The sequence below is a fragment of the Oncorhynchus gorbuscha genome, linkage group LG02 (genome assembly GCF_021184085.1).
Source record: "Oncorhynchus gorbuscha isolate QuinsamMale2020 ecotype Even-year linkage group LG02, OgorEven_v1.0, whole genome shotgun sequence".
Classification (NCBI taxonomy): domain Eukaryota; kingdom Metazoa; phylum Chordata; class Actinopteri; order Salmoniformes; family Salmonidae; genus Oncorhynchus; species Oncorhynchus gorbuscha.
In genome coordinates, this window is record NC_060174.1 from 75362696 (window position 1) to 75384242 (window position 21547).

General features: G+C 44.7%; 1 protein-coding gene across 2 annotated transcripts in view; it reads left to right on the forward strand.

Moving 5' to 3' along the window:
• LOC124009792 (sodium/potassium-transporting ATPase subunit beta-2-like) overlaps positions 1-21014 on the forward strand; it is a 38026-nt gene extending 17012 nt beyond the window's left edge. Inside the window, exons 2-8 of one of the 2 annotated variants that reach the window (XM_046321966.1) lie at positions 13821-13949; positions 14138-14236; positions 14634-14839; positions 15086-15145; positions 19628-19654; positions 20031-20126; positions 20346-21014. In XM_046321966.1, the coding sequence (XP_046177922.1) occupies positions 13821-13949; positions 14138-14236; positions 14634-14839; positions 15086-15145; positions 19628-19654; positions 20031-20126; positions 20346-20513 (785 nt within the window). In that variant the 3' untranslated portion in view covers positions 20514-21014. The remainder of the gene's footprint in view (positions 1-13820; positions 13950-14137; positions 14237-14633; positions 14840-15085; positions 15146-19627; positions 19655-20030; positions 20127-20345) is intronic. The other variant, XM_046321975.1, reaches the window with a different exon arrangement.
• Positions 21015-21547: the final 533 nt, after the last annotated feature.

A 21547-nucleotide genomic window follows, 5' to 3' on the forward strand; every position in this document is an offset into this window, starting at 1 on the left:
AAGACAGAGAGAGAGTGGTATAGGGTGATGAAGACAGAGAGAGTGGTATAGGGTGATGAAGACAGAGAGAGTGGTATAGGGTGATGAAGACAGAGAGAGTGGTATAGGGTGATGAAGACAGAGAGAGTGGTATAGGGTGATGAAGACAGAGAGAGTGGTATAGGGTGATGAAGACAGAGAGAGAGTGGTATAGGGTGATGAAGACAGAGAGAGTGGTATAGGGTGATGAAGACAGAGAGAGAGTGGTATAGGGTGATGAAGATAGAGAGAGAGTGGTATAGGGTGATAAAGACAGAGAGAGAGTGGTATAGGGTGATAAAGACAGAGAGAGAGAGTGGTATAGGGTGATGAAGACAGAGAGCTAGTGGTATAGGGTGATAAAGACAGAGAGAGTGGTATATTGTGATGAAGACAGAGAGAGGTATAGGGTGATAAAGACAGAGAGAGAGTGGTATAGGGTGATAAAGACAGAGAGTGGTATAGGGTGATAAAGACAGATAGAGAGTGGTATAGGGTGATGAAGACAGAGATAGATTGGTATAGGGTGATAAAGACAGAGAGAGAGTGGTATAGGGTGATAAAGACAGAGAGAGTGGTATAGGGTGATAAAGACAGAGAGAGTGGTATAGGGTGATAGAGAGAGTGGTATAGGGTGATGAAGACAGAGAGAGAGTGGTATAGGGTGATGAAGACAGAGAGAGAGTGGTATAGGGTGATGAAGACAGAGAGAGAGTGGTATAGGGTGATAAAGACAGAGAGAGTGGTATAGGGTGATAAAGACAGAGAGAGTGGTATAGGGTGATAGAGAGAGTGGTATAGGGTGATGAAGACAGAGAGAGAGTGGTATAGGGTGATGAAGACAGAGAGAGAGTGGTATAGGGTGATGAAGACAGAGAGAGAGTGGTATAGGGTGATGAAGACAGAGAGAGGGTATAGGGTGATGAAGACAGAGAGAGTGGTATAGGGTGATGAAGACAGAGAGAGAGTGGTATAGGGTGATAAAGACAGAGAGCGAGTGGTATAGGGTGATGAAGACAGAGAGAGTGGTATAGGGTGATGAAGACAGAGAGAGTGGTATAGGGTGATGAAGACAGAGAGAGTGGTATAGGGTGATGAAGACAGAGAGAGTGGTATAGGGTGATGAAGACAGAGAGAGAGTGGTATAGGGTGATGAAGACAGAGAGAGAGTGGTATAGGGTGATAAAGACAGAGAGAGAGTGGTATAGGGTGATAAAGACAGAGAGAGTGGTATAGGGTGATAAAGACAGAGAGAGAGTGGTATAGGGTGATGAAGACAGAGAGAGTGGTATAGGGTGATGAAGACAGAGAGAGTGGTATAGGGTGATGAAGACAGAGAGAGAGTGGTATAGGGTGATAAAGACAGACAGAGAGTGGTATAGGGTGATGAAGACAGAGAGAGTGGTATAGGGTGATGAAGACAGAGTGAGTGGTATAGGGTGATGAAGACAGAGAGAGAGTGGTATAGGGTGATAAAGACAGAGAGAGAGTGGTATAGGGTGATGAAGACAGAGAGAGTGGTATAGGGTGATGAAGACAGAGAGAGTGGTATAGGGTGATGAAGACAGAGAGAGAGTGGTATAGGTGATAAAGACAGAGAGTGGTATATGGTGATGAAGACAGAGAGAGTGGTATAGGGTGATGAAGACAGAGAGAGTGGTATAGGGTGATGAAGACAGAGAGAGTGGTATAGGGTGATGAAGACAGAGAGAGTGGTATAGGGTGATGAAGACAGAGAGAGAGTGGTATAGGGTGATGAAGACAGAGAGAGAGTGGTATAGGGTGATAAAGACAGAGAGAGAGTGGTATAGGGTGATAAAGACAGAGAGAGTGGTATAGGGTGATGAAGACAGAGAGAGAGTGGTATAGGGTGATGAAGACAGAGAGAGTGGTATATGGTGATGAAGACAGATGGTATAGGGTGATGAAGACAGAGAGAGCGTGGTATAGGGTGATAAAGACAGAGAGAGAGTGGTATAGGGTGATGAAGACAGAGAGAGTGGTATAGGGTGATGAAGACAGAGAGAGTGGTATAGGGTGATGAAGACAGAGAGAGTGGTATAGGGTGATGAAGACAGAGAGAGTGGTATAGGGTGATGAAGACAGAGAGAGAGTGGTATAGGGTGATAAAGACAGAGAGAGAGTGGTATAGGGTGATGAAGACAGAGAGAGAGTGGTATAGGGTGATAAAGACAGAGAGAGAGTGGTATAGGGTGATGAAGACAGAGAGAGTGGTATAGGGTGATGAAGACAGAGAGAGTGGTATAGGGTGATGAAGACAGAGAGAGTGGTATAGGGTGATGAAGACAGAGAGAGTGGTATAGGGTGATGAAGACAGAGAGAGTGGTATAGGGGGATGAAGACAGAGAGAGTGGTATAGGGTGATGAAGACAGAGAGAGTGGTATAGGGTGATGAAGACAGAGAGAGAGTGGTATAGGGTGATGAAGACAGAGAGAGAGTGGTATAGGGTGATGAAGACAGAGAGAGTGGTATAGGGTGATGAAGACAGAGAGAGAGTGGTATAGGGTGATGAAGATAGAGAGAGAGTGGTATAGGGTGATAAAGACAGAGAGAGAGTGGTATAGGGTGATAAAGACAGAGAGAGAGTGGTATAGGGTGATGAAGACAGAGAGAGAGTGGTATAGGGTGATAAAGACAGAGAGAGTGGTATATTGTGATGAAGACAGAGAGAGGTATAGGGTGATAAAGACAGAGAGAGAGTGGTATAGGGTGATGAAGACAGAGAGAGTGGTATAGGGTGATGAAGACAGAGTGAGTGGTATAGGGTGATGAAGACAGAGAGAGAGTGGTATAGGGTGATAAAGACAGAGAGAGAGTGGTATAGGGTGATGAAGACAGAGAGAGTGGTATAGGGTGATGAAGACAGAGAGAGTGGTATAGGGTGATGAAGACAGAGAGAGAGTGGTATAGGGTGATAAAGACAGAGAGCGAGTGGTATAGGGTGATGAAGACAGAGAGAGTGGTATAGGGTGATGAAGACAGAGAGAGTGGTATAGGGTGATGAAGACAGAGAGAGTGGTATAGGGTGATGAAGACAGAGAGAGTGGTATAGGGTGATGAAGACAGAGAGAGAGTGGTATAGGGTGATGAAGACAGAGAGAGAGTGGTATAGGGTGATAAAGACAGAGAGAGAGTGGTATAGGGTGATAAAGACAGAGAGAGTGGTATAGGGTGATAAAGACAGAGAGAGAGTGGTATAGGGTGATGAAGACAGAGAGAGTGGTATAGGGTGATGAAGACAGAGAGAGTGGTATAGGGTGATGAAGACAGAGAGAGAGTGGTATAGGGTGATAAAGACAGAGAGAGAGTGGTATAGGGTGATGAAGACAGAGAGAGTGGTATAGGGTGATGAAGACAGAGAGAGTGGTATAGGGTGATGAAGACAGAGAGAGTGGTATAGGGTGATGAAGACAGAGAGAGTGGTATAGGGTGATGAAGACAGAGAGAGAGTGGTATAGGGTGATAAAGACAGAGAGAGAGTGGTATAGGGTGATGAAGACAGAGAGAGAGTGGTATAGGGTGATAAAGACAGAGAGAGAGTGGTATAGGGTGATGAAGACAGAGAGAGTGGTATAGGGTGATGAAGACAGAGAGAGTGGTATAGGGTGATGAAGACAGAGAGAGTGGTATAGGGTGATGAAGACAGAGAGAGTGGTATAGGGTGATGAAGACAGAGAGAGTGGTATAGGGTGATGAAGACAGAGAGAGTGGTATAGGGTGATGAAGACAGAGAGAGTGGTATAGGGTGATGAAGACAGAGAGAGAGTGGTATAGGGTGATGAAGACAGAGAGAGAGTGGTATAGGGTGATGAAGACAGAGAGAGTGGTATAGGGTGATGAAGACAGAGAGAGAGTGGTATAGGGTGATAAAGACAGAGAGAGAGTGGTATAGGGTGATGAAGACAGAGAGAGTGGTATAGGGTGATGAAGACAGAGAGAGTGGTATAGGGTGATGAAGACAGAGAGAGTGGTATAGGGTGATGAAGACAGAGAGAGTGGTATAGGGTGATGAAGACAGAGAGAGTGGTATAGGGTGATGAAGACAGAGAGAGTGGTATAGGGTGATGAAGACAGAGAGAGTGGTATAGGGTGATGAAGACAGAGAGAGAGTGGTATAGGGTGATGAAGACAGAGAGAGAGTGGTATAGGGTGATGAAGACAGAGAGAGTGGTATAGGGTGATGAAGACAGAGAGAGAGTGGTATAGGGTGATGAAGACAGAGAGAGAGTGGTATAGGGTGATAAAGACAGAGAGAGAGTGGTATAGGGTGATGAAGACAGAGAGAGTGGTATAGGGTGATGAAGACAGAGAGAGTGGTATAGGGTGATGAAGACAGAGAGAGAGTGGTATAGGGTGATAAAGACAGAGAGCGAGTGGTATAGGGTGATGAAGACAGAGAGAGTGGTATAGGGTGATGAAGACAGAGAGAGTGGTATAGGGTGATGAAGACAGAGAGAGTGGTATAGGGTGATGAAGACAGAGAGAGTGGTATAGGGTGATGAAGACAGAGAGAGAGTGGTATAGGGTGATGAAGACAGAGAGAGAGTGGTATAGGGTGATGAAGACAGAGAGAGAGTGGTATAGGGTGATAAAGACAGAGAGAGTGGTATAGGGTGATAAAGACAGAGAGAGAGTGGTATAGGGTGATGAAGACAGAGAGAGTGGTATAGGGTGATGAAGACAGAGAGAGAGTGGTATAGGGTGATAAAGACAGAGAGAGAGTGGTATAGGGTGATGAAGACAGAGAGAGAGTGGTATAGGGTGATAAAGACAGAGAGAGAGTGGTATAGGGTGATGAAGACAGAGAGAGTGGTATAGGGTGATGAAGACAGAGAGAGTGGTATAGGGTGATGAAGACAGAGAGAGTGGTATAGGGTGATGAAGACAGAGAGAGTGGTATAGGGTGATGAAGACAGAGAGAGAGTGGTATAGGGTGATGAAGACAGAGAGAGAGTGGTATAGGGTGATAAAGACAGAGAGAGAGTGGTATAGGGTGATAAAGACAGATAGAGAGTGGTATAGGGTGATGAAGACAGAGAGAGAGTGGTATAGGGTGATAAAGACAGAGAGAGTGGTATATTGTGATGAAGACAGAGAGAGGTATAGGGTGATAAAGACAGAGAGAGAGTGGTATAGGGTGATGAAGACAGAGAGAGTGGTATAGGGTGATGAAGACAGAGAGAGTGGTATAGGGTGATGAAGACAGAGAGAGAGTGGTATAGGGTGATAAAGACAGAGAGCGAGTGGTATAGGGTGATGAAGACAGAGAGAGTGGTATAGGGTGATGAAGACAGAGAGAGTGGTATAGGGTGATGAAGACAGAGAGAGTGGTATAGGGTGATGAAGACAGAGAGAGTGGTATAGGGTGATGAAGACAGAGAGAGAGTGGTATAGGGTGATGAAGACAGAGAGAGAGTGGTATAGGGTGATAAAGACAGAGAGAGAGTGGTATAGGGTGATAAAGACAGAGAGAGTGGTATAGGGTGATAAAGACAGAGAGAGTGGTATAGGGTGATGAAGACAGAGAGAGAGTGGTATAGGGTGATGAAGACAGAGAGAGAGTGGTATAGGGTGATGAAGACAGAGAGAGTGGTATAGGGTGATGAAGACAGAGAGAGTGGTATAGGGTGATGAAGACAGAGTGAGTGGTAAGACATGAAGACAGAGAGTGGTATAGGGTGATGAAGACAGAGAGAGTGGTATAGGGTGATGAAGACAGAGAGAGTGGTATAGGGTGATGAAGACAGAGAGAGAGTGGTATAGGGTGATGAAGACAGAGAGAGAGTGGTATAGGGTGATAAAGACAGAGAGAGTGGTATAGGGTGATGAAGACAGAGAGAGAGTGGTATAGGGTGATGAAGACAGAGAGAGTGGTATAGGGTGATGAAGACAGAGAGAGTGGTATAGGGTGATGAAGACAGAGAGAGTGGTATAGGGTGATGAAGACAGAGAGAGTGGTATAGGGTGATGAAGACAGAGAGAGTGGTATAGGGTGATGAAGACAGAGAGAGAGTGGTATAGGGTGATAAAGACAGAGAGAGAGTGGTATAGGGTGATAAAGACAGAGAGAGAGTGGTATAGGGTGATAAAGACAGATAGAGAGTGGTATAGGGTGATGAAGACAGAGAGAGAGTGGTATAGGGTGATAAAGACAGAGAGAGTGGTATATTGTGATGAAGACAGAGAGAGGTATAGGGTGATAAATGAAGACAGAGAGAGAGTGGTATAGGGTGATAAAGACAGAGAGAGAGTGGTATAGGGTGATAAAGACAGAGAGAGTGGTATAGGGTGATGAAAGACAGAGAGAGAGTGGTATAGGGTGATGAAGACAGAGAGAGTGGTATAGGGTGATGAAGACAGAGAGAGAGTGGTATAGGGTGATAAAGACAGAGAGTGGTATAGGGTGATGAAGACAGAGAGTGGTATAGGGTGATGAAGACAGAGAGAGTGGTATAGGGTGATGAAGACAGAGAGAGTGGTATAGGGTGATGAAGACAGAGAGAGTGGTATAGGGTGATGAAGACAGAGAGAGTGGTATAGGGTGATGAAGACAGAGAGAGAGTGGTATAGGGTGATGAAGACAGAGAGAGAGTGGTATAGGGTGATGAAGACAGAGAGAGTGGTATAGGGTGATGAAGACAGAGAGAGAGTGGTATAGGGTGATAAAGACAGAGAGAGAGTGGTATAGGGTGATGAAGACAGAGAGAGTGGTATAGGGTGATGAAGACAGAGAGAGTGGTATAGGGTGATGAAGACAGAGAGAGTGGTATAGGGTGATGAAGACAGAGAGAGTGGTATAGGGTGATGAAGACAGAGAGAGGTATAGGGTGATAGACAGAGTGATGAAGACAGAGAGAGTGGTATAGGGTGATGAAGACAGAGAGAGTGGTATAGGGTGATGAAGACAGAGAGAGAGTGGTATAGGGTGATGAAGACAGAGAGAGAGTGGTATAGGGTGATGAAGACAGAGAGAGTGGTATAGGGTGATGAAGACAGAGAGAGTGGTATAGGGTGATGAAGACAGAGAGAGAGTGGTATAGGGTGATAAAGACAGAGAGAGAGTGGTATAGGGTGATGAAGACAGAGAGAGTGGTATAGGGTGATGAAGACAGAGAGAGTGGTATAGGGTGATGAAGACAGAGAGAGTGGTATAGGGTGATGAAGACAGAGAGAGAGTGGTATAGGGTGATGAAGACAGAGAGAGAGTGGTATAGGGTGATGAAGACAGAGAGAGTGGTATAGGGTGATGAAGACAGAGAGAGTGGTATAGGGTGATGAAGACAGAGAGAGTGGTATAGGGTGATGAAGACAGAGAGAGGTGGTATAGACAGAGAGAGATAGGGTGATGAAGACAGAGAGAGAGTGGTATAGGGTGATGAAGACAGAGAGAGAGTGGTATAGGGTGATAAAGACAGAGAGAGTGGTATAGGGTGATAAAGACAGAGAGAGAGTGGTATAGGGTGATGAAGACAGAGAGAGTGGTATAGGGTGATGAAGACAGAGAGAGAGTGGTATAGGGTGATAAAGACAGAGAGAGAGTGGTATAGGGTGATGAAGACAGAGAGAGAGTGGTATAGGGTGATAAAGACAGAGAGAGAGTGGTATAGGGTGATGAAGACAGAGAGAGTGGTATAGGGTGATGAAGACAGAGAGAGTGGTATAGGGTGATGAAGACAGAGAGAGTGGTATAGGGTGATGAAGACAGAGAGAGTGGTATAGGGTGATGAAGACAGAGAGAGAGTGGTATAGGGTGATGAAGACAGAGAGAGAGTGGTATAGGGTGATAAAGACAGAGAGAGAGTGGTATAGGGTGATAAAGACAGAGAGAGAGTGGTATAGGGTGATGAAGACAGAGAGAGAGTGGTATAGGGTGATAAAGACAGAGAGAGTGGTATATTGTGATGAAGACAGAGAGAGGTATAGGGTGATAAAGACAGAGAGAGAGTGGTATAGGGTGATGAAGACAGAGAGAGTGGTATAGGGTGATGAAGACAGAGAGAGTGGTATAGGGTGATGAAGACAGAGAGAGAGTGGTATAGGGTGATAAAGACAGAGAGCGAGTGGTATAGGGTGATGAAGACAGAGAGAGTGGTATAGGGTGATGAAGACAGAGAGAGTGGTATAGGGTGATGAAGACAGAGAGAGTGGTATAGGGTGATGAAGACAGAGAGAGTGGTATAGGGTGATGAAGACAGAGAGAGAGTGGTATAGGGTGATGAAGACAGAGAGAGAGTGGTATAGGGTGATAAAGACAGAGAGAGAGTGGTATAGGGTGATAAAGACAGAGAGAGTGGTATAGGGTGATAAAGACAGAGAGAGAGTGGTATAGGGTGATGAAGACAGAGAGAGTGGTATAGGGTTGGGAGAGAACAGGAGTGTGTCAACCTCACAAAGCTCTGATGAAGACAGAGAGAGTGGTATAGGGTGATGAAGACAGAGAGAGAGTGGTATAGGGTGATAAAGACAGAGAGAGAGTGGTATAGGGTGATGAAGACAGAGAGAGTGGTATAGGGTGATGAAGACAGAGAGAGTGGTATAGGGTGATGAAGACAGAGAGAGTGGTATAGGGTGATGAAGACAGAGAGAGTGGTATAGGGTGATGAAGACAGAGAGAGAGTGGTATAGGGTGATGAAGACAGAGAGAGAGTGGTATAGGGTGATAAAGACAGAGAGAGAGTGGTATAGGGTGATGAAGACAGAGAGAGAGTGGTATAGGGTGATAAAGACAGAGAGAGAGTGGTATAGGGTGATGAAGACAGAGAGAGTGGTATAGGGTGATGAAGACAGAGAGAGTGGTATAGGGTGATGAAGACAGAGAGAGTGGTATAGGGTGATGAAGACAGAGAGAGTGGTATAGGGTGATGAAGACAGAGAGAGAGTGGTATAGGGTGATGAAGACAGAGAGAGAGTGGTATAGGGTGATAAAGACAGAGAGAGAGTGGTATAGGGTGATAAAGACAGATAGAGAGTGGTATAGGGTGATGAAGACAGAGACAGAGTGGTATAGGGTGATAAAGACAGAGAGAGTGGTATATTGTGATGAAGACAGAGAGAGGTATAGGGTGATAAAGACAGAGAGAGAGTGGTATAGGGTGATGAAGACAGAGAGAGAGTGGTATAGGGTGATAAAGACAGAGAGAGAGTGGTATAGGGTGATAAAGACAGAGAGAGTGGTATAGGGTGATAAAGACAGAGAGAGAGTGGTATAGGGTGATGAAGACAGAGAGAGTGGTATAGGGTGATGAAGACAGAGAGAGAGTGGTATAGGGTGATAAAGACAGAGAGAGAGTGGTATAGGGTGATGAAGACAGAGAGAGAGTGATAGGTGAGAATTGTCTGTTAATTGAATGATTAGAATATTCCGACCCCTGAAACATATAATTGTATGGAATTGATTGGAATGTATAAAATCATAATCAATAAATGTGTCGTCCTAGTCAGAATTAGGGTAAAGACTATATGTCTTTATGGTATTATAAACACAGACTGTCTGAGCTTGGTGCCGACCTGACTAGAGATTGGGAGAGAACAGGGAGTACGTGTCAAGAACAAGGTCACAAAGCTCTGGCGGCTGGGTAGCAGGACATGTGTGTGCGTCTGTTTGTGTGCGTGTGTATGTGAGTCTGTGTGGGTGTGAGAAGTCAGTATAAACTGAATTGTTTTGTATTCTTGACTTTAGAACGTTCTCTGAATAAACTGTGCAAACCTTTTGTATAAGCTGAGTCTTTGACTAATTATTATTATACCCATGGTCTTACAAACCTTGGGAATTGGTCAGAGCTATTGATTGATTGTTATTATCATTGGGATTGGAAATTCTCTTATCAATTGGTCCTTCGAGACGGATTCTTATCTCAATGTATTTTCCTGCCCTGTTTTCTTAAAATATGTCCTGTCCAAACCTCAAAGGACCATATCTTCCCCTATTTATTATCGATGATGAATAGGATTTCTGTTCCTGTTGTAATCAATACGAGCCAATTCGAAACCTTCACCGACAGTGTTTACAGAATCCTGAACCTCTTCCTCACTAGAGTCTATTTTCCCGCTCCCCATAATTTGTCCTGTCTCAATTCCACTTTCTCCTCTGAGACTTGCTGTACCTAGTGAACTGCTTATCTCTCCACCTCTCCTAGCTCGGCTCGCCCCCACCCTACTAAGTTCTGTTTAATGGTACGGCTTGTCTCGGGACGCATTCCACTGAGGAAAGCAATTTTTAATTGTTGACTATACGGGGCCTTGAGTCCCTCCACTGCCAGGGATTCTTTTAACCAAAAATTCTCCCGGAGCGATATATATATATGATCAAGAATGTCTGCCCTTAGTCCAAGGCTATGCCATTTCTTTCTTCTCATTGGTTCAATGTACAACTATGTCGAGGAACTATAAACTCGTAAATAATTATCAGTTACTCAATTTACCTTAAAATCGGTATCACAAATTACCTTAAATCATTATCCAAATGGCCCTCCCCTGAGGCTGATCAGACCCCAAAGGAAAAAGCCATGATAGAGGTCAAGAGTCATACCACCCTTTTATGGTCGTGTTACTCAATTGATGTCTTCCCAGAACATTCCCGTATCAAAAGAATTCACGTGTTTAATTATAACTCAGAAAATAAACCGTATCATACTCCACATGTGTGTACCCCTTTAAGATTTTGTGTCTATAGAAAAATGGAAATCTTCACAAACCCTAAAGCTAAAAACAAACACAACATATGCAGGACTTTTCCATTTTGGTAGAAACATGCCTCTATTTCACTCACTCGCTCCCTTCAAGACAATGAAGCATTACTTCCCCCCCCCCCCTAAAAACCTTTGTCAAACTACCCCGATTCAGTAACCGTAACGTTAACTACAACCAAAACCTAATGATCATTCCATTTTACTCCTTCCAATCATTAGTTTTAGATTTCCTCAATGGTGATATATGAAACCCATTCAGTCTGTCTGCAGACAGTCTCCCCAAATTCTTAATAGGAATATCCTGCCATGCGATACCCACAACTGGGATTAACGTGCACTGTCCCTTTAAAATAAAATGAACTAACCTGCAATCCCCTTTACCGACCGGACATGGTTCCACATAATGGAAACAGATTATAATGTTTAGAATACGTTAACATCCTGTTCAAATTCACTGGTGTTACCTAAACAATCAAACCAAAAATCAATAACCGGGAACTATCACACAACTTTTACGATTCAACTATTCAGAACTCCCTCTCTTACAGCCAAATATAGCCCAGTGAGCCCCACCAACCAGTGAGCCCCACCAACCAGTGATGCCCCACCAACCAGTGAGCCCCACCAACCAGTGAGCCCCACCAACCAGTGATGCCCCACCAACCAGTGAGCCCCACCAACCAGTGATGCCCCACCAACCAATGAGCCCCACCAACCAGTGAGCCCCACCAACCAGTGATGCCCACCTAGCAATTTTGTTGCTAGATTTAGCATCTTTTCAGACTATCCTGGCAAATTCAGCTACTTTAAAAAAAAAATGTATTTGGAACTTTTAGCAACTTTTGAAAAATGACTCAAAACTATAATGCACGCATTTACCCTCTAAATGACACGATTTTCTCTGTCACACCCTCAGTCACAACATCATTGCCTGGCTGCAAAAGTGCATTGTGAGTGACGTCAGCAGCAGGCACTCAGCTCGTGCCCAGGCAGCAGCAACTTCAGCAAATTGTAAATCATTGTTGGCTGACTGCAGCAGCAGTAGTACGGGTTCGACAAGCCAAACTGTTAGTGTTTCATACTGGAGAGGGAATGCAAATCAACGACGCTGGACAGAGTGGAATCGGGTGTATCAAAAAGGCGGTTTATTGGTCAAAGATATCTTGTCCTGCCGTTTATCGTGCACGGACCTAAGGAATGTGACTCTGTGAAGAGTCAGAGTAATTAGGCTGCTCAGCCAGAGTTTACAGCAGAATGTATACACAGAATAATGTAGGTGGAGTCTCGTCGTGTTGGTCTTCTGACTGGTCCTGAAGAGTTGGAGGCGGGCCTGCTCTAGCCAGAGCGGGCGCCCCATTGGTGCAGAGCAGAGTCCTCTGCTGTTGGCTCCCGACCAGTAGAGGGGGGTAGAGTGTGAGTGTACAGTGCTTCATGAGATGTTTGTGTGTCAAGGAACGTAAGATAGGGGAAAACTAGCAGTGTCTGCTTTAGGCGAAGGTGTTTCCTGCTATGCAGGAGTGCATGTAGGGTCAATGTCAGTGAGATAGTTTGGCACTCTAAGCTCGTTAGTGTTGCAGGATGCTCTTTGTAGTTTTACAGGGGAGTATATTTGCGTGATGGCAGCTGTGTGTCTTTTCCCTTGAACTGTTTTGTGCGAGGATAATTATGTTATTGCACACAGGCTCTAGACTTGACTGAGGGCACTGCACCCAGAGTTATCTGAGGGCACCCGGTTTAACCAGAGCGTTGGTCTGCTAGTAATGCTTGATATTGGACTATTTATATAACAAAACCCAATGAATATAGTTAGTCACAAATGTTTGATCTTGAACAGAACTTACAACATCAATCAACATCTCTCAATCAATATTGTACCTCCAGAAGTACAGAAAAGAGTGGGAGTCTGTACCTGAAAAACTGTCAAATCAATTTGAGTAACGTTATTGTGTATTCTACGTAATGACGCAGTTTTACGTTATCACGCAATGATATCACAACATCATTTAGCAACAAATCAACCTTCCTCTAGCAACTTTACCCTGAAAATTAGTTTGCAACACTGCAACCAACTCCTATTCCTGCCTCTAGGCAAAAATCTAACCCCTATTCAGACTGAGTTCTGCTTGAATTCGTAAGAGTGAAACCAAACTTTCCAACTTTCTCTTCTCTTTCGGCTTCCTCTTTATGAAATGTCCAAAATGTAAAAGTACCATGTACTTCAATAAATATATAACGTATGTCAGTCAATCTATCGCAATTATCTCTCCGCTATTATGTAGAATTCATTAGACCTGGGTAACTGTCTCTCCTATGATTCAGTCATTTAAATACGACTCTATTCCCAATACGTTATTCCAGCGGTCCATTTAGGCAAGACAACGCATTCCATTGAAATCACCCCTCTATTATTTTGAATGGATTAGTCTTTCAATTTAACCTAAACAAGCTATTAAAACGTTCAGTTTATATCCTAAACAAACACTACACTAACTAACAGTATCTCTCCCGGCAAAACATATCAGTATTTGGATTACAATCAGAATGAATTTTAGTCTATCAGTGCCAAGGCTGAGATACGAACCCGAGTCTCCCGCGTTGGGAGAAAATAGTCATAATTTAAAGGTCCACGCTATTCGTTTCCCCTGCTGGTCTTAGGTTCTTCTCCTTACTCTCTCTCCCTTAGTTCTCTCTCTTGACCCTTGTCACTCTCGCTATCGCCTACTCAGAATTTAGGAATAATTACTATTATGACTTTTGATAAGTTATTAGGTCTCAAACACACATAGTTTTGCACCCTGCTGATATCCTTCTTGTAACTTTCTCAATAAGGTTTTGCCAAATTCTGTCCTGGGGTCCCGTCACCTTTTCTTTTAAAATCTTACTTTACTTTATTTCGCCTTCTATATTACGTTTTCCAGATACCTAATCTGTATAAATGAAAAATCTGGAATGGCCATATTCTGTAATGGCCCCAGTGTAAAGGTAATAGGGTGCCATTTTGGACATAACCATATTTTGTTGAATGTTGTGTATCCTTTGAACTTGTGTGATATTAATACTGTGTCTGTGTGCTGGCTGTGTCTCCCTCCCAGGCCTCATCCTGCTCTTCTACCTAGTGTTCTACATCTTCCTAGCAGGCATGTTCTGCCTCACCATGTATGTCATGCTGCAGACCTTGGATGACTACAAACCCACCTGGCAAGACAGGCTTAGCACACCAGGTATTATACACTAATACACCAATACCACAATTTAAGAGGTTTTGATACACTTAAACCTCACATTACAAACCAACATTTTTACAATTGCTACTGTATAGTCGTGAACACCCCAGACAATCACACATTGTATTGTAAACATATGATGAAGGCTAAAATCCCTCCCGCTCCTCTTTCTCTCTTTTCACCAGGCATGATGATCAGACCCAGGGGAGACACCATGGAGATCAACACCCACAACACTGAGAGCTGGGACATGTATACCAAGACCCTGGACAACTTCCTCTCTTGTGAGTCTGCCTGTCTGCCTGTCTGCCTGTCTGCCTGTCTGTCCTGTCTGTCTGTCTGTCTGTCTGTCTGTCTGTCTGTCTGTCTGTCTGTCTGTCTGTCTGTCTGTCTGTCTGTCTGTCTGTCTGTCTGTCTGTCTGTCTGTCTGTCTGTCTGTCTGTCTGTCTGTCTGTCTGTCTGTCTGTCTGTCTGTCTGTCTGTCTGTCTGCCTGCCTGCCTGCCTGCCTGCCTGCCTGCCTGCCTGCCTGCCTGCCTGCCTGCCTGCCTGCCTGCCTGCCTGCCTGCCTGTCTGTCTGTCTGTCTGTCTGTCTGTCTGTCTGTCTGTCTGTCTGTCTGTCTCTCTAATGTAATTTCCATTGGGGAAAACAACATGTTAAACTGTATTTCTCTCCCATCCAGCCTACAACAACTCTCTGCAGGCTGAAAAGAATGACAAGTGCCCACCAGACCAGTATTTTATTCAGGCAGACAGCGGTGATGTGAAGAACAACCCCAAGCGCTCCTGCCAGTTCAACCGATCCCTTCTACAAGAATGCTCTGGCCTCAATGACCCTACCTATGGATACCAGGCTGGCAAGCCATGCATCATCATCAAGCTGAACCGGGTATGGTAGAAGCAGGGGGGGGTTGCTTGGCGACATAAGGGAGAGGGGAATGGAGCAGGAAATGGTTGGGAGCCTGGAGGTGATCATACCAATTAAATGCAAACAACTTTGGAAAAGTTTAGAATTGTTTGTTTTATTGTTTTCAGAATCACAACATTTCTCAGTTGAATGGATCTGCTTTAGGGAGGAATGAAGTGGGGATGGTGGTGGAACTGCCAGGATAACACAGGTCTGTCTGTATTCTAGGTCATTGGGATGTTGCCAGGAAAGGATGGCCAGGCTCCATTTGTCACTTGTGGAGCGAAGGTGAGCCTCTCTCACTCTTTCAGTCCCCCCCTCTCAGAATTAACCTATCCGGTATCTTTTAAAATATATATATATATATTTTACATTTATTTAACCAAGTAGACCAGTTGAGTGCAAGTTCTCATTTACAACTGTTACCTGGCCAAGATAAAGCAAAGCAGTGCGACAAAAACAACAACACAGAAGTTACACATAAACAATTGTACAGTCAATAACACAAAAGAAAATAAAGATTTTTCTATTCATGTACAGTGTGTGCAAATGTAGAATAGTATGGAGGTAAGGCAATAAATAGGCCCTAGAGGCGAAAATAATGACAATTTAGCATTTATACTGGAGTGATAGATGTGCAGATGATGATGTGCAAGTAGAGATACTGGGGTGCAAAAGAGCAAGAGGGTAAGCAATAATATAGGGATGAGGTAGTTGGGTGTGCTATTTACAGATTGACTGTGTACAGGTACAGTTATCGGTAAGCTGCTCTGACAGCTGATGCTTAAAATTAGAGAGGGAGATATAAGACTCCAGCTTCAGAGATTTTTGCAATTCGTTCCAGTCATTAGCAGCAGAGAACTGGAAGGAAAGGCGGCCAAAGTAAGTGTTGGCTTTGGGTATGACCAGTGTAATATACCTGCTGGAGCGCATGCTACAGGTGGGTGTTGATATAGTGACCAGTGAGCTGAGATAAGGGGGTGGGATTGGGCATGTTGCTGCAGGGGGTGCTGAGATGTTGGCCAAGGTTGGGGTAGCCAGGTGAAAAGCATGGACAGCCGTGGAAAAATGGTTATTGAAATGATCAATTATCATAGATTTATCGGTGGTGACAGTGTTTCCTAGCCTCAGTGCAGTGGGCAGCTGGGAGTAGGTGCTCTTATTCTCCATGGACTTTATTTAAGATGGAGCGGAAAGCACTTTTGAAGAGCAACCAGGCATCCTCTAATGACGGGATGAGGTCAATATCCTTCCAGGATACCCAGGCCAGGTCCATTAGAAAGGCCTGCTCGCTGAAGTGTTTTAGGGAGCGTTTGACAGTGATGAGGGGTGGTCGTTTGACCGCGGACCCAGTATGCACGCAGGCAATGAGGCAGTGATTGCTGAAATCCTGTTTGAAGACAACAGAGGTGTATTTAGAGGGCAGGTTGGTCAGGATGATATCTAAGAGGGTGCCCATGGTTATGGATTTAGGATTGTACCTGGTAGGTTCCTTGATGATTTGTGTGAGATTGAGGGCATCTAGCTTAGATTGTAGGACGGCCGGGGTGTTAAGCATGTCCCAGTTTTGGTCACCTAACAGTACGAACTCTGAAGATAGATGGGGGGCGATCAATTCACATATGATGTCCAGAGCACAACTGGGGGCCGAGGGGGATCTATAACAAGCTGCAACGGTGAGAGACTTGTTTCTGGAAAGGTGGATTTTTAAAAGTATAAGCTCAAATTGTTTGTGCACAGACCTGGATAGCATGACAGAACTCAGCAGCTATCTCTTCAGTAGATTGCAACTCCACACGCTTTGGCAGTTCTATCTTTTCGGAAAGTGTAATAGTTAGCGATGGAAATTTCAGGATATTTGGTGGCCTTCCTAAACCAGGATTCAGACACGGCTAGGACATCAGGGTTGGCGGAGTGTGCTAAAGCAGTGAATAAAACAAACTTAGGGAGCAGGCTTCTGATGTTAACATGCATGAATCCAAGGCTTTTACGGTTACAGAAGTCAACAAATGAGAGCGCCTGGGGAATGGGAGTGGATCTAGGAACTGCAGGGCCTGGATTAATCTCTACATCACCAGAGGAGGAGTAGGATAAGGGTATGGCTAAAGGCTATAAAAACTGGTCATCTAGTACGTTCGGAACAGAGAGTAAAAGGAGCAGGTTTCTGGGCGCGGAAGAATAGATTCAAGGCATAATGTACAGACAAGAGTATGGTAGGATGTGAGTACAGTGGAGGTAAGCCTAGGCATTGAGTGATGATGAGAGAGGTTTTGTCTCTAGAGGCACCATAAGGGCTAGCTAAGGAATATTGAGCAGGGCTGGAGGCTCTACAGTGAAATAAGACAAAAATCACTAACCAAAACAGCAATAGACAAGGCATATTGACATTAGGGAGAGGCATGTGTAGCCGAGTGATCATAGGGTCTAGTGAGTAGCTAGGTTAGCTGGAGACACGGAGATTCAGACAGCTAGCAGGCCGGGGCTAGCAGCAGGCTAGCAGATGGGCCTCAGGGGAACGTCACAACAGGAGAGTCTGAAACCCCCTCCGATGGTTACGTCGGCAGACCAGTCGTGATGGATCAGCGGGGCCCGTGTTGGCAGCAAAGGGTCCAGGCCAATTGGCAAAAGAGGTAATTGAAGCCCAGGGATTGCTTGATGGAATCTCTTCAGCTTGCTGGGAGATGGGCCTAGTTCGAGGCTAGCTCCAGGATAACTGGTGCTTGCGTCGGGACAGAGACGTTAGACAAGTGTAGACACTCGGATAGCAGCTGCGGTGATCTGGTGCAAAGTTTCAGAGCTTGCGGTGGGAATCCGGAGATGTGGTACAGAAAAGCAGGCCGATATGGGTAGATATCGCGCTGTGCAGGCTGGCAGAAATTGCCCGGGCTGAGGCTGGCAGTCCGAGTTAACGGTGATGACCGCTAGCAGTGACTAACTGACTACTAATAAAATCAAATCAAATTTATTTATATAGCCCTTCGTACATCAGCTGATATCTCAAAGTGCTGTACAGAAACCCAGCCTAAAACCCCAAACAGCAAGCAATGCAGGTGTAGAAGCACGGTGGCTAGGAAAAACTCCCTAGAAAGGCCAAAACCTAGGAAGAAACCTAGAGAGGAACCAGGCTGTGCTGGGTGGAGATTATAACAGAACATGGCCAAGATGTTCAAATTTTCATAAATGACCAGCATGGTCGAATAATAATAAGGCAGAACAGTTGAAACTGGAGCAGCAGCACAGTCAGGTGGACTGGGGACAGCAAGGAGTCATCATGTCAGGTAGTCCTGGGGCACGGTCCTAGGGCTCAGGTCCTCCGAGAGAGAGAAAGAAAGAGAGAATTAGAGAGAGCATATGTGGGGTGGCCAGTCCTCTTCTGGCTGTGCCGGGTGGAGATTATAACAGAACATGGTCAAGATGTTCAAATGTTCATAAATGACCAGCATGGTTCGAATAATAATAAGGCAGAACAGTTTAAACTGGAGCAGTAGCATGGCCAGGTGGACTGGGGACAGCAAGGAGTCATCATGTCAGGTAGTCCTGGGGCATGGTCCTAGGGCTCAGGTCCTCCGAGAGAAAGAAAGAAAGAAAGAAAGAAAGAAAGAAAGAAAGAATGAGAGAATTTGGAGAACGCACACTTAGATTCACACAGGACACCGAATAGGACAGGAGAAGTACTCCAGATATAACAAACTGACCCTAGCCCCCCACACATAAACTACTGCAGCATAAATTCTGGAGGCTGAGACAGGAGGGGTCAGTAGACACTGTGGCCCCATCCGAGGACACCCCCGGACAGGGCACAACAGGAAGGATATAACCCCAACCACTTTGCCAAAGCACAGCCCCCACACCACTAGAGGGATATCTTCAACCACTAACTTACCATCCTGAGACAAGGCTGAGTATAGCCCACAGAGATCTCCGCCACGGCATAACCCAAGGGGGGGGGCGCCAACCCAGACAGGATGACCACAACAGTGAATCAACCCACTCAGGTGACGCACCCCTTCCAGGGACAGCATGAGAGAGCCCCAGTAAGCCAGTTACTCAGCCCCTGTAATAGGGTTAGAGGCAAAGAATCCCAGTGGAAAGAGGGGAACCGGCCAGGCAGAGACAGCAAGGGCGGTTCGTTGCTCCAGAACCTTTCCGTTCACCTTCCCACTCCTGGGCCAGACTACAATCAATCATATGACCCACTGAAGAGATGAGTCTTCAGTAAAGACTTAAAGGTTGAGACCGAGTTTGCGTCTCTGAAATGGGTAGGCAGACCGTTCCATAAAAATGGAGCTCTATAGGAGAAAGCCCTGCCTCCAGCTGTTTGCTTAGAAATTCTAGGGACAATTAGGGAGGCCTGCGTCTTGTGACCGTAGTGTACGTGTAGTAGCTAGTTAGCTTGCTAGCTTCAGCAGGTGGTTCCAGTTCGAAAGTGTAAAAATAACAGATCCATACCACATTGGGTGAGGCGGGTTGCAGGAGAGTATGCTCAGTACGCAGATGGAGAAGGAGATGGAAAAAAAAGACATTGTGCAAATATATATGATGAAAAACGATATATACAAGGGATGGGACAAGACAAATCAAAACAGACATTCCCACTGCTACGCCATCTTGGAATCGTGTTCTCATCTATGTCATCCATTAGCTTCCTTTATGTCTGTGTCTTTCTTTGCTCATCTGTGTTGCGTGATGCAATGTCATTTCATCCTTTCATACCCGATGTGTATGTTCTCTTCTTTTCTGTTATCATCCATTCTGTCCTTCCACTCTCAGAGGTACAAAGTTGGCAAAGATGAGTGGGTAAGGGTGCCACTGTAGTGATCTTAGTGACAGATAGATATGTATTGTATAGTAACTAGTGATACACTGGTACCCTCAACTTTTTATATTCCAAGCTAGAGAGATACAATAACGTTCTAGCATAGCATGTACAGGTAGACTCTGTCTAAAATAAATGTCAATAAATAGTAGTTTACTATTGCAAGTCCACAAGGACAGTATAGAGATAGACATGCAGTAAATGCCAAAGATACATTTCCATCAAGTCTACTCTAATTGTCACGGTGTCCTTTCAAAGCTCGTCCACTCCTTCAGATTGGGCAGTCCTTCCCTGCTCGCCCACACACTTTTGACCCAACATTCCCTAACTAATGGCCTTGATCCTCTGCCCCTGCAGAACGAAGACTCTGATAAGATTGGAGAGGTGGAGTACTACCCTGAAAATGGCGCCTTCAACCTCATGTACTACCCTTACTATGGCAAGAAAGCTCAGGTGAGAATCCCGCGACACCAACCAGGCAACACTCACAAAGCATCCCTTATAATCCTATTTTTATGGTTAGAATAACTAATATTGGTGATCCAATGTCATTACATTGTTATTACGCATTCATCTGCATGTGCTTTCAATACATTATAGATCAAATGTTTCTGGAAAACAGTGCTGAAAGCTTATGTAACAATAACTTACAGATCTATTGTCTTGTTTCAGGTGAACTACTCCCAGCCTCTGGTTGCCATTAAGTTCCTCAACATCACCCTCAACGAAGACATCAACATCGAGTGCAGGATCATCTCCAACAACATTCCTCCTGGGAGTGAAAGAGACAAGTTTGCTGGAAAAGTGTCTTTCAAACTGAGGATCAACACTAACCAATAGATGTACATTCTCTTTCTCTCACAAATATTCACACTGACATGCTGTGCACAGGTACACACACACACATACAGAAACCGATAACAGAATTAACACCCTCAGTTTGACGAATAGAATATGTTTACAACTTTCATTTACCCTCGATGTCGGACATTGTATGCCCAGTTTAGTGATGTCAGATTGGTGCACTAAAAAGGGGGGTAATTCTGTCTCTGTTTTTGTGTGTGAGATTTGGAACTGATTCTGTTCTGTAAGTTAGTTTGACTTGAAGTCTATTTATCAGCACGTCTTACCAGTTTACTGTGGGTCCTTCCTTGCTGCCTCCCTCTATAGAGTGCCCCTTTATATACGAATATACACTAAATCCAATACAAAACATGTATCTATTTATATATAATGGCCTTATATCAGTATTTCTATTTTGTTGCACTTGAATAGTTCAACAGCTAAACATATGATGTAAAAAACATTTTGGTGGATGAATGCAGAGACAGAGTCATTTTTCATGTGTGTATTGTCTTTCGTGTCCTAAGAAAGCGGGAGGCCTCATGTCCCAGCTCTGTGCTCTGCTATGTGGGAATTATTCATTAGGTTATGTTAAACCACTGGTCATCAGCACTCTGCAGTGATCATCCAGTTTAGCCCCCCCACACACACACACACACACACACACACAGCCATTGTGTGAATGAAATGTGAGCTATAAGAAGATAGCATCTCCAACATGGGGAGTTATAGAGGTCAACACCTTTGTGTATGTGTGCGTGCGTGTATGTTTGTGTGTGTGTGTGTGTGTACTGTGTACGTTTGTATGTGTGTGTGTACTGTGTGTGTGTGTGTACTGTGTGTGTACTGTATGTGTATGTTTGTATGTGCGTGTGTGTACTGTATGTGTGTGTACTGTATGTGTGTGTGTGTACTGCATGTGTATGTTTGTATGTGTGTGTGTGTACTGTATGTGTATGTTTGTGTGTGTGTACTGTGTTTGTATGTATGTTTGTGTACTGTATGTATGTTTGCATGTGTGTGTGTGTACT